General features: G+C 41.6%; 2 protein-coding genes and 1 pseudogene across 2 annotated transcripts; all 3 read left to right on the top strand.

Annotated features, from left to right (window-relative positions):
* Positions 1-2,754, top strand: part of LOC104698921 — a 4,878-nt pseudogene extending 2,124 nt beyond the window's left edge.
* Positions 8,230-10,529, top strand: LOC104790896 (UDP-glycosyltransferase 76E4-like). The gene is made up of 2 exons (XM_010516695.2): positions 8,230-9,383; positions 9,458-10,529. Exons 1-2 carry the CDS (start codon positions 8,810-8,812, stop codon positions 10,348-10,350), a joined length of 1,467 nt encoding a protein of 488 aa, XP_010514997.2. The 5' UTR covers positions 8,230-8,809; the 3' UTR covers positions 10,351-10,529.
* LOC104790895 (UDP-glycosyltransferase 76E4-like) lies at positions 11,639-13,244 on the top strand. The gene is made up of 2 exons (XM_010516693.2): positions 11,639-12,193; positions 12,265-13,244. Exons 1-2 carry the CDS (start codon positions 11,713-11,715, stop codon positions 13,149-13,151), a joined length of 1,368 nt encoding a protein of 455 aa, XP_010514995.1. The 5' UTR covers positions 11,639-11,712; the 3' UTR covers positions 13,152-13,244.

Below are 13,445 nucleotides of genomic sequence, written 5' to 3'. Positions count from 1 at the left end.
AACTATCTCATAGAAGAAGCATCGATGTTTATGGGAGTCAACGAAGATCTAGAGTACCTGAAGACGGAGTTGACCTGTATCTAAGGTTATCTCAAAGATGTTGAAGCTCGAGAAAGAGAAGATGAAGTCTCGAAAGAGTGGACAAAACTTGTGTTGGACTTAGCATACGATGTTGAAGATGTTTTGGACTCGTATAGTCTGAAACTCGAAGAAAGATCACAAAGGCGAGGTTTGAGGAGATTGACCAACAAAGTAGGCGAGAAGATGGATGCGTACAACATAGTTGATGATGTTAGAATCCTTAAGAGAAGGATCTTGGATATTACTCGCAAGCGGGAGACTTATGGCATAAGATCCTTCAACGAGTCTCGAGGAGAGAGTTCTACAAATTTGAGGGTGAGGCAGCTTCGACGTACTCCACCTGTTGATCAGGAAGAGCAAGTAGTTGGTTTGGAAGATGATGCTAATATTCTTTTGGTAAAGCTTTTTGGTGATAATAAGGAGGACAAGAGGCATATCATCTCCATATTTGGTATGGGAGGTCTCGGAAAAACTGCACTTGCTAGGAAGCTTTACAACTTGGTGGAAGTGAAGAGAAGATTTGATTGCCGTGCGTGGACCTATGTTTCCCAAGAGTATAAAACAAGAGATATACTTGTGAGAATTATAAGATCTTTGGGAGTAGTCTCTACGAAAGAAATTGATGAAAAGATCAATATGTTTAAGGAGGATGAGGAGTTAGAAGTGTACCTTTACGGTCTTCTTGAAGGAAAAAAATATTTGGTGGTAGTAGATAATGTATGGGATCCACACGCGTGGGAGAGCTTGAAGAGAGCCTTACCATGCAATCATGGAGGAAGTAGAGTCATCATAACTACACCTATTAGAGCGATTGCCGAAGGCGTGGATGGGACAGTCTACGCTCATAAGTTCAGGTTCTTGACATTTAAAGAAAGCTGGAAGTTGTTTGAACAGAAAGCATTCAGGAATATCGAAAAGGTCGATGAGGATCTGGAGAGAACCGGAAAAGAAATGGTTCAAAAGTGAGGTGGACTACCGCTTGCTATAGTCGTGCTATCTGGGATTTTGTCTAGGAAGAGGACAAACGAGTGGCACGAGGTTTGTGCTGGTTTATGGCGACGACTAAAGGATAACTCCAATCATGTTTCCAATGTGTTTGATCTAAGCTTCAAGGAGATGCGATACGAGTTGAAACTTTGCTTTCTTTACCTCAGCATCTTCCCTGAGGACTATGAGATTGATGTAGAGAAATTGATGCGTTTACTTGTAGCGGAAGGGTTTATACAAGAGGATGAAGAGATGATGATGGAAGATGTGGCTCATTGATATTCTGATAGATAGAAGTTTACTGAAAGCTGAAAGAATAGAAAGAGGAAAGGTGATGACTTGCAAAATCCATGATCTTCTCAGAGACGTGGTTATCAAGAAAGCTAAAGAGCTTAACTTTGTAAATGTTTACAACGAGAAGCATCATTCTTCTACTATGTGCAGAAGGGAAGTGGTTCATCATCTTATGAACTACTGTCACTTGTGCGACCGACGTGTAAACAAACGGATGCGAACCTTTATGTTTTTCGGAGAAGGGACAGGAATGGTGGGTTTTGTTAGAACTTCAAACTTGAAACTGAATCTACTTCGAGTGCTTAATATGGGAGGAATTTTGTTTTCTAGTAAGGGTGATTTGACACAATCTTTACCAGATGTGATCGGGGAATTAATTCACTTGAGGTACCTTGGGATTTCTCATACTAATGTCAGTATATTACCAGCTTTCGTCTCTAATTTTACGATTTCTACAAACACTTGATGCGTCCGGCACAGCCTCCTTCCAGCGCACGACCGATCTAAGTGAGCTCACATCACTAAGGCATGTCATCGGAAAATTCGTGGGAGAATGTCTAATAGGTGACGCAGCAAACCTTCAGACGTTGAGGTCTATCTCTTCTTACAGCTGGAGCAAGCTGAAACATGAGTTACTCATAAATCTTCGGGACTTGGAGACTACGATGACTCAAAGTGGATAGACCAGAGAAGAGTTCCTTTACACATTTCTCACTTCTCTAAACTCCAAAATCTTCGTGTCCTGAAGCTCGAAGTGGGAATCTTTAAGTTATCGTCGAAATCAGAAACCGGGTTAGTGGATGTGATCTTTCCCAGTCTTGAGTCTTTGACACTTGTCGGAACAAATATGGAGGAAGACTCAATGCCTGCTTTACAGAAATTACCTAGACTGGAAGATCTGGTCCTGAAAGATTGTAAATACACGGGAACTAAGATGAGCATCAACGCTCAAGGTTTCAGTCGGCTGAGGAATCTTGAATTGTCCATGGTAAGATTAGATGAGTTGTTGATCAAGAAGAGGCCTTGCCTAGTTTGATTAAACTGATTGTGAAGAACCAAGGAATATTAACAAAGCTGATGATTCCAGATTGATTGAAAACGTTGGTTCGACGCTACTAAAATATGTGCTGATGACTGCAGACCTTATGATGCAGCGCCTCTCTCTTCCTTGATGGGCCTCGTCATCAGCTTGGGTACTTTGTTTTTGGGCTTTCTTGCATTGTCGGTTTATCTAAAACGATTAGCTGTTAGGTTTATGGTTTTGTTTTGAGTTTTCCCTACGACTCTATAAATAGAGATCGTAGCAGCATTGTACATTCATTCTTATTTTGCATCAATAAAAACCAAAAAAAGAGGTAGTCTTAACTACCCAAAAGAGCTTTGTTTTCTCGAAGCCCTGCAAGGAGTGTAGGAAAGTGTGTTGTCTATTATTAATAGAATAAGATACAATATATATAGTCATGTACATAAGGGTTTTGCCACTATATAATTACAAATAGGTCCTTCTACTATGTCTTTCTCTCACACGCCCCCTGAAGATGGAGGCAAATTTTTGACCAATCTTACTGTTAAGTTCAGTGAACCGTGGACCCTGAAGTGGTTTGGTTAATGCATCTGCAAGTTGATCAGCGGTGGTGACGTGAGTGACACGAAGTACACCGGACTGGATGTGTTCTCTAACAAAGTGGTAGTCTAACGCGACATGTTTCATTTTGGAATGAAACACGGGGTTGGCGCATAGGTAAGTGGCGCCGACATTGTCACAATATATAACCGGAGCAGTAGGAAGGATGGCACCCATTTCAGTGAGCAAAGAACAGATCCACCGGAGTTCTGACACCGTGTTTGCTACCGCACGGTCATCTGCCTCGGTGGATGAGCAGGAGACACTGCGTTGCTTCTTCGAGGACTATGAAATCGGGCTCCCTCCAAGATACACGATATACACATTGGTGGAGCGATAAGTGCCTTTATCACAACCCCAATATGTGTCAGAGAAAGCATGTATAGCAAGGGGTGCGACACGGCGAAGAAAGATTCCAAGAGAGCGGGTGCCCACAAGATATCGGAGAACGCGTTTTGCAGCCTGCCAATGGTCATTAGTAGGTTTATGCATGAATTGAGACAGACGGTTTACCGTAAAGGCAATGTCAGGCCTGGTGAAGGACAAATATTGAAGACTCCCTATCACCATGCGATATTCAGAGGCGTCTGCAAGTGGTGTGCTCGTGTACACGATTAACGGCTTCTGTGTCATTGGAGTCGGTACCGGATTAGCATTCTGCATGTTCGTCTTGGCCAGGAGGTCTGTAATATACTTGCGCTGCATCAAGTGGAGGCCTGTGTTGGTGCGAGTGGCTTCAATGCCCAAAAAGTAGCGCAAGGGACCAAGATCCTTAAGGGAGAAACGAGCTGCAAGAGACTTGTTAAACGCATCAACCAAAAACTTTTCACCAGTGATGATTATGTCATCTACATACACAAGGACATAGATAGAGTGACCAACATGATGACAGATGAAGAGCGAGGCATCTGCAAGAGAAGCTTTAAACCCGGATTGAAGGAGAAATGTGCGAAGTTCCTGATACCACGCTCTAGGAGCTTGCTTGAGACCGTATAGTGCCTTGCGTAAGTGGCACACATGATGCGGTATGTCTTTATCAACAAATCTCGGTGGCTGAGTAACATAGACTTCATCATGCAATGTTCCTTGTAGAAACGCATTATTGTTATCGACTTGATGGATTGCCCAATTCCGCTTGACCGCCACTTCAAGCACCGTACGAACAATAGTAGTCTTGATGAATGGACTAAATGTCTCCGAGTAATTCAGACCATAACGTTGGTTGAACCCTCGAGCCACAATCCGAGCTTTGTACCTATCAATAGACCCATCAGGATGATATTTTATTGTGAATATCCACTTACAGCTTATCACGTTCTTTGCAGTGTCAGGGTCAGCCATATCCCAGGTATGATTGCGCATTTGAGCATTATACTCGTCAGCCATCGCCTGACGCCAATTCGGATCCTTCATCGACTGTGCCACAGTCGTTGGTATAATCGGTGATTTAGTGGTGTGGAGAGTAAAAAGTTGGGTTGGCTTAATATGATTCTTTGCTCGAGTTTTCATGGGATGGAGATTTTGTGGTGAAGGTGATTGTTGGATAGATGAAGCTTGTGAAGAATCTGATGGAGTAAATATCGGGATAGAGGAGGTTGAAGACGATGAGGAGGTTGAAGACGGGGTAGAGTTTAGTGGATGTAATAATGGGCTTGGATTTATTGGGCTTGGTGGATTTGTTGTAGTAGTAGTGGGAGAAGAGGATATGGATTGGGCCTCGTCCTCATGGAGTGAATCATTGACCCGTTTGGTTCGGATTTCATGAGAGACATCAGGAGAGGGTGACGGCGAGGACTGTGGCATAGGACCAGACGACGAAGGTTGTGGCGAATGGTCCGGCGAGGACGACGGCATTGGCGATGCGGATGTTGGCGGTGAGCTGGAATGAGACGGATTAGGCACTGTCGGAGGGTGAAGATCGGAGCACGGCGGAGAGGAGTGAACTGATGAAGGCGATAGTCGTAACACCAGAAAACTGTTGGAGCCACCATCAACTGATGAACTCGACACCGGCGAAGGAGAGGACGACGATGACGAGAAAGGAAACGTTGTCTCAACAAATTGCACATGCCGAGACACATACAATCGACCCGTCGTCTGTTCGAGACATATATATGCGCTTGGGGTGAGTGAGTAACCCAGAAAAACGCAGGTTGTGGATCGAGATTCAAGCTTGTTTTGGCGATACGAACGTAGCCAGGGATCGCACAAACACCCAAACACCCTAAGTTTTAAATAATTAGGGGTGGTATTGAACAGCTTCTGGTAAGGAGAGACACCGCCTAAGACCTCTGTTGGAAGTCGATTGATCAAGTAGACGGCCGCCGCAAACGCATATGGCCAATAAGCATGTGGAACAGATGCATGAGTAAGCATCGCAAGCCCCGTCTCAACTATATGCCGGTGTTTCCGCTCAGATATACCATTGTGTTGAGGTGTATGTGGCGGAGTCGTGAAGTGAGAGATGCCGTGAGACACCAGAAACAACCGGAGAGCAACAAATTCACCACCATTATCCGAATACAGTATTCGAATCTTTTGTTGAAACCGATTCTCGACCAAGACCTTAAAGGCTATGAAAGTTTCTTTGACTTGGGTTTTTTGTTTTAAAGGATAAAGCCATGTGTATCGAGTGAAATGGTCTACAATAACAAGATAATACTTGAAATTGTCAGAGGATAATATGGGAGAGGACCAAACATCTGTGTAGAGATATTCAAGAGGAGAGGAAGATGTGATTGTGTTTGTAGAAAATGGTAAGTGATGACTTTTATTGAGTGAACAACCAGAACAATGAAATTGTTTTTGTGGAGAAGGAGTAAGTGGTAAAGAAAACTGATAAATAACAGACTTTAAAACAATAATAGAAGGATGCCCAAGTCGAAGATGCCAAGACGAGAAATCGGTTTTGGATGATGGTAATGCCGCGAAGATGGAGATGGTGTTACGATTAAGAGGCCATTCATACAGTTCATTCCGCGTTCGGCCTTGGAGCAACCGGACCCTGTGCTCAGATCCTTCACCTAAAAGTATGCAGGAAAGAATTCCACCGATACTTGATTAGTATTGGAGAGGCGATAAACCGATATAAGGTTTTTAACAACATTAGGTACATATAAGACATCTGTAAGTGCTAAAGAGCGAGAGGGTGTAGGAAGTAAAGCAGAACCAGTGTGAGTGATGGGAAGACCCGAACCATCGGCAATGGTTACCGCCTCTCCCCCAGTATACAACTGATGTAAAGCCAAATTAGAGAGATCAGATGTCAAATGATGCGTAGCACCTGTGTCACAAATCCAAGGATTGTGAGACGAAACAGAGGCCGCATTGGCTTGAGGCTGCCACGGTGGAGCGGAGTAACCTCCATGACCAGGCGACTGGAACTGAGGACACCGCCGTGCACGATGACCAAAGACACTGCATATTTGGCATCGACCTTGGTAACCCCGACCTTGTGAGCCACGACCAGATCCTTGTTGATTGTTCCACCGTCCACGAGAGGAACCACGAGACGTGTGGCGAGGATTATGAGATCTCCCCGAGGGATTGTAAGTGGTGGCAATGGCAGTCATCGGAACAGAGGAAGACGTATAAGCGAGAGCTTGTAGCTTCAGCTCATAGTTGATCAGCTTCTCATGCAACTCGGTTAGGGAAGGAGGAGTGTCACGACCATCGATCTGATCGATCACGGGCTTGTAGTCTTCAGGGAGACCAGCAAGTACAAAGTCAACTTGTTCTTCATGTTCAACCGGCTTACCCAGAAGTCCAAGTTGATCGAAGCGGGTGGTGATTCCTTGAAAATATGCATCAATGGATCACGTTCCCTTCTTCCACTGTTTGATCTGTTCACGGATCCGCTTGATATGACCCCAGCTTGGCTTAGAATAGGTGGACAAGAGTGTACTCCAGATCTCGGCCGAGGTTGTTGTCTTGGACAGAAGAGGTTGAACCTCGACAGCGATTGCACCAAGGAGACTGGAATAGATGAGTTTATCTTGACGCTTCCAAAGGGAATATGCAGGATTCGCAGTGGTGACACCATCGACGGTGAGAGTGGAGGCAGGGGCGGCGGTCGTACCATCAAGGTAACCGGCGAGTTCATATCCATTGAGCAGGGCGTGGACCTGACGATTCCACATCAAAAAGTTGATGCAATGAGTTTTGTCACGTTGGACATGTTGACGTTATGGAGGGGAGAGGCGTCAACGGTAGCAATGACTTCACTCGAGGATGTAGACATGGCGATGAGAGAGACGTGAGCGGCAAGATTTAGGGTGAAAGGAGAAAGAGGGAGAGGAGAGCGGCGGAAAAAAAAAAATTTAGGGTATTAGGTCTCAGAAAATTACTGCTCTGATACTATGTAGGAAAGTGTGTTGTATATTATCGATAGAATAGGATACAATATATATAGTCACATAAGGGTTTTGCCACTATATAATTACAAATAGGTCCCTCTACTATGTCTTTCTCTCACAAGGAGGACTTGCAAACCAGTCGATCTCAAACCCCCTAGGTTTAATACGACCTTATCCCTTTCATAATCGCTTCTCTTCACCATCTGCCCCTTACTCTGTTTTGTCACCTTCAAAACAGAGCTCTTCCGCCCCCTTATCACCTTCTAACGGTGAGCAGAACTTAAACGCAGTGTATATAGAAAATGTATGGAGATCGAATAAGGAATCTGCTTCAAGGTGAAGTGGAAAAAGTAGTAGTCGAGAGAGCTAGCTGTGAAGAGGTTGATCATGGATGATGAAGGTGCATTGATGAGGGAGAGAGCCGTTGTTCTAAAAGAGGAGCTCATTGCCTCTATTAGAAGTGGAGGCTCCTCATACAATGCGTTGAGTGAGCTTGTCCAACCACTTGAAGACAGAGTGAAAAGATGCTAAACATTACTTTACGTAGCAATTCCTAAAGAAATAGTAAAGCTGGTAAACTTCATGTAACATAAAGATGATCAAGCTTAATCTTGCAAAAAATTGGTGTGTTTTATTGTCCAAATAAATAACAATTCAACCTTAATTAAAACTCAGTTTCTCTCAAAATGAAATGATCTCTTTTAACAGTTTGTAGTTAAACATTCCATCTACTAGCCAAAGAAGCAGTCTTACTACAGACATGACCAAACACAAAAAAGTTTAATAAACAGAAATGAAAAATTTCTCGCACTTTATACTAAACTCTATATAGTATAAAAGAGCTTTGATTTAAGACTTTTTTTTTTCTTTTTTTTTTTCTGTGCAAAGAAAAAGTTATTGGAAACAGGAAATTTCCAACTCACTTCCTATAACATTAGCTTTTGTTGGAATGTTACTTTCATCACGTCATGAAAGTTAGAAGTGGTTGACGTGTGGCACTTAAAGAAGGAAAACGAGGAACACTCACCTCTCATACACGCAAATGCTACATATTCATACGCCAGCCTATATTTGTATACCAACCAAATATATATATACTCAATGATATGTACACCAGCCAAAAAATACTTAATAAATATGCAAATCGTATCTTCACAGTCACAGCCTTCGTCCACTTCATGATTTGAAAATGATTGATACTTAATAAATATACAAATCTTTCCTCGATGTTTGCATGTGTGAGGAACTTCGTTGCCAAGAAAAGAACATTCCGATCACCGAGAGAAAATAAAACCAAACAATGAATATTGTATAATGGAAGTTTACTACTTAAAATAAGCAAATGAGGAAAACACATTAGTTACAATTAAAAATTAAGGTTGTCGTTTGGTAGATTGTGTAATTCCCAATGCTAGTGGGATTTTAATAATATTTGTCGGTCACAATGATTTCTAGTAGTCTCTTATAAATGAATATAATCGGAATGTTTGAAAAACAAAATATTTGGAGATCATCTGCGGAGAGAGAGAGAGAGAGAGAGAGAGAGAGAGGGAGAGAGAGAGAAATGGAGAGAAGTGTGAAGAAGGGAAGGATAGTGTTGGTTCCCCTTCCGTTACATGGACATATCACTCCAATGATGCAACTTGGTAGAGCACTTAGCTTGAAGGGCTTTTTAATTACAGTTGTTCAGGTAGAGTCCAATCAAGTAAGCTCTTGGCAACACTTTTTTAGTTTTCAATTGGTCACCATACCAGAAAGCGTATCAGTTTTTCAAGGTGAAGCACTCGAACCAGCCGAGTATATAATAAGGTTCAACAAAACAAACGAGGCAGGATTAAAGGACAGTATAAGTCAGTTGTTGATACAACAAGGCAATGATATTGCATGTATCATCTACGATGAGTTCATGTACGTCTGTGGAGCTGCAGTTAAGGAGTTGAAGCTTCTCAGTCTCATCTTCAGCACCCAAACTGCGATACATAAAGTTTGCTGCTATGTTTTAAGCAAAATCGATGCCAAGAAGTTCTTGATCGACATGAAAGGTATCTAAAATTTATTGCATGCCATTCTGAATCCGGTCGTTGTGGTCAACATAATTTGTTTTTGACTTATGTAGATCCTGAACTACCAAACAAGGTAGTGGAAGACTTGCATCCATTAACTTACAAAGACCTACCAACTTCAGGATTTGGGCCACTAGAAAGATATTTAGAGCTCACTAGAGAAGTAGTCAACAATAGAACAGCTTCAGCTGTTATTATCAACACGGTTACCTGTCTAGAGAGCTCGTCTTTGACAAGGCTGCAACAAGAAATCAGAATTCCGGTGTATCCATTAGGCCCTCTATACATTAGGGCTTCATCGGCGGGACCTAGTTTAAAGGAAGAGGACAGAAGCTGCATGGAATGGCTGAACAAGCAAAAAACGAGGTCAGTCATATACATAAGCTTGGGAAGCCTATTTCAAATGGAAACTAAAGAAGTGTTGGAGATGGCTTGGGGGTTATCTAGCAGCAACCAGCCTTTCTTATGGGTAATCCGACCAGGCTCTATCGCAGGCTTCGAATGGATAGAGTCATTGCCAAAGGAAGTCATTAAGATGGTCTCAGAAAGAGGATACATTGTGAAATGGGCACCGCAGATAGAAGTACTAGGACATCCTGCAGTGGGAGGCTTCTGGAGCCACTGTGGATGGAACTCAATACTTGAGAGCACTGGGGAAGGAGTCCCAATGATTTGCAGACCATTTCAAGGTGAGCAGAAGTTAAATGCAATGTATGTAGAGAGTGTTTGGAGAATAGGAATTCAGGTAGGAGGGGAAGTGGAAAGAGGAAGTGTAGAGAGAGCTGTGAAGAGGTTGATGGATGAAGAAGGTGCAGACATGAGGGAGAGAGCCCTTGAGTTGAAAGAGAAGCTTAAATCCTCTGTGAGAAGTGGAGGCTCTTCATACAACGCATTTGGTGAGCTTGTCGAGTACTTGAAACAGAGTGAAAAAGATGCTAAACATTAAGTAACAATTCCTAAAGAAAAAGTAAAGTTGGTGTACCTCATGTAACAAAAAAGATCAAGCTTATTCTTGCAAAAGTTTATTATCCAAATAAATAACAATTCAACTATAAACCACGATTCTCTCAAAATGAAATCTCTTTTAACAGTTTTATGGTAAATATTCCATTGCTAGGTTAAAGGATATTTACCGTGGCTTGAGGCTTACGGAAGTTCTTCCCAGAGACTCTTTCTTTGACGTCCCTTATGCCTTATGGTTCATTCCTTGTTAACACCAAAATACAGTTTCAAACAAAAGGATTAATAAACAGAAATGATACATTTCTCGAACTTTATACTCCTCAAACAGAGTGAAGATACTGAACTTTATACTATTTTTTTTTAGACTAAAAAAATGCACTTTTTTAGTGATTAAAAAAAAGTCATTGGGAATAGAGGAAATTTCCATGTTAGTATTCGTATTTGACATGCCCAATTTATCTATAGAATAAAATAGATACCATGACCACAAAGATGAATGCATATATGACAGAGAAGATCACTAAGATGGTCTTCTAATTATACAGCTATAATCGGTTTCTTTGACCGATAGAGTATTGATTTGCTGATGTCTACAGACTCCGCCATGACTCGGACTTGATCAGAGATGACTCAAAGTAGTTTTATCAGGTGACGAAATACTGAACTAAAGAACAGCCAATACAAATGAGGTTTTAATAATAACTTAGATCACTTATCTAGAACTTCAGCAATTAAATATACCAATCGTGGATAATGAAAATGCAGGTATGAGTGAGCGCGCCCTTAGTGTAAAAAACTGAAGCTGAAACTAGATGACTAAGCTTCGCACCAATTCCTAAAGACAGAGTAAACCTAGTGAACTTCATGTAGATCAGCCTTGAGAGTTTTATAGTCCAAGCTTCTTGTTATGAAGATGAAAAAAAAGCGAATTCAAATTCAATAATTGTAAAACTGAGAATGATCTCTTTTGATGATATAATATATGTTCACTACTTCACTGCACCATAACTGCCAGTTGCTCGCCAAAACGAACACAATTTTTGGTTTAAGAAAGAAAATGAGGAACACTTAATTGTTTACTAGCCGAAAAGACTTATATGGTGTGAGAGTTATTAATGTAGCATGTGTTCAGATCTTCTTTGACAAGTAAGTGATGTGTTAACCTTATCTTCACAGCTAAGTAGTTGACTTGTTGGCACTTAAGTTAAAGTAAAGTATATAAAATTGTCTTTTCTGGAAGATCGTGGGAATTTTCTTACACAAGTGGGATTTTAATAATTATTTGGATCACTTATTGCATTGTGAAGAGGAAGAAAAAAAAAAAGGGAGAGAAGGAGGTCAGGAAATGGAGAACAGGGCAGAAAAGAGAAGGATTGTGTTAGTTCCAGTTGCTGCACAAGGTCATGTAACTCCAATGATGCAACTTGGGAAAGCCCTTCAGTCAAAGGGTTTCTCAATTACAATTGCTCAGAGACAGTTAAAGCAAATAAGCTCTTCACTGCAACATGTTCCTGGTTTTGACTTTGTCACCATACCAGAAAGCTTACCTCAGTTTGAATCTAAGAAACTAGGACCGGCCGAGTTTCTGATGAATCTTAACAGAACCAGCGAGGCAAGCTTCAAAGAGTGTATAAGTCAGTTATTGCTGCAACAAGGCAATGATATCGCATGTATCATCTATGACAAGCTTATGTACTTCTGTGAAGCTGCAGCTAAAGATTTCAACCTTCCTAGTATCATCTTCAGCACCAGCAGTGCTACCATTCAAGTTTGCTACTCTGTGTTAAGTAAACTCAATGCCGAGAAGTTCTTGACCGATATGAAAGGTGCCTAAAAGAGCTTGATGACCCATTTCGCAATCGATCAGTTTACTCATCTTTTATTTCTTACTTTGCAGATCCTGAAATGAAAGACAAGATGTTGGAAGGTTTGCATCCTTTAAGATACAGCGACCTACCTACTTCAGGATTTGGTCCATTGGAGCCACTTTTGGAGATGTGTAAGGAAGTAGTTAACACAAGAACAGCTTCAGCAATTATCATCAACACGGCGTATTGTCTAGAGAGCTCGTCGCTGTCCTGGCTACAACAAGAGCTCGGAATTACAGTGTACTCATTAGGCCCTCTTCACACTACATCTTCATTGCTGGAACCTAGTTTACTGCAAGAAGATAGGAGCTGCGTTGAATGGCTTAACAAGCAAAAACCAAGGTCAGTCATATACATAAGCTTGGGAAGCAAAGCTCACATGGAAACCAAAGAGATGTTAGAGATGGCTTGGGGATTGGCGAATAGCAACCAACCCTTCTTATGGGTCATCCGACCGGGTTCTATCCTTAGCTTCGACGGGACAGAGTCATTGCTAGACGAAATCAGTAAGATAGTCTCAGAAAGAGGATACATTGTGAAATGGGCACCGCAGATAGAAGTACTTGGACATCCTGCAGTGAGAGGCTTCTGGAGCCATTGTGGATGGAACTCAATACTTGAGAGCATTTTGGAAGGAGTTCCAATGATTTGCAGGCCATTTCAAGGCGAGCAGAAGTTAAATGCAATGTATGTAGAGAGTGTATGGAGAATAGGGATTCAGGTGGGAGGGGAAGTGGAAAGAGGAAGTGTAGAGAGAGCAGTGAAGAGGTTGATGATGGATGAAGAAGGTGCAGCCATGAGGGAGAGAGTCCTTGATTTGAAAGAGAAGCTTAATGCCTCTGTGAGAAGTGGAGGCTCTTCATACAACGCATTTGATGAGCTTGTCAAGTACTTGAACACAAATCAAAGATGCTGAACTTCATGTATTATAAGAACGCTTAATTATACGCACGAACACACACAAAAAATGTTAACATTCCTTGGAATATTAATTTCTTCTTTATCAATACATTTAAAATTTGAACAAATTTGTTTATAAAAAGCTACAATTAAGACAGTCTATCTCCACAAGATATTTTCAATATTTTATATGTAGGGTGTGTAAGTGACTCTTACAAAACATCTATCAACTACACTACCTACGCTAGTTTTAAAATTATCAAATTAGACGTCTCCATGCATCTCCTAATATATATATATCAATTATTAT

The sequence above is a fragment of the Camelina sativa genome, chromosome 6 (genome assembly GCF_000633955.1).
Source record: "Camelina sativa cultivar DH55 chromosome 6, Cs, whole genome shotgun sequence".
Taxonomy (NCBI): domain Eukaryota; kingdom Viridiplantae; phylum Streptophyta; class Magnoliopsida; order Brassicales; family Brassicaceae; genus Camelina; species Camelina sativa.
This window is presented reverse-complemented; position numbering and strand designations above follow the sequence as displayed.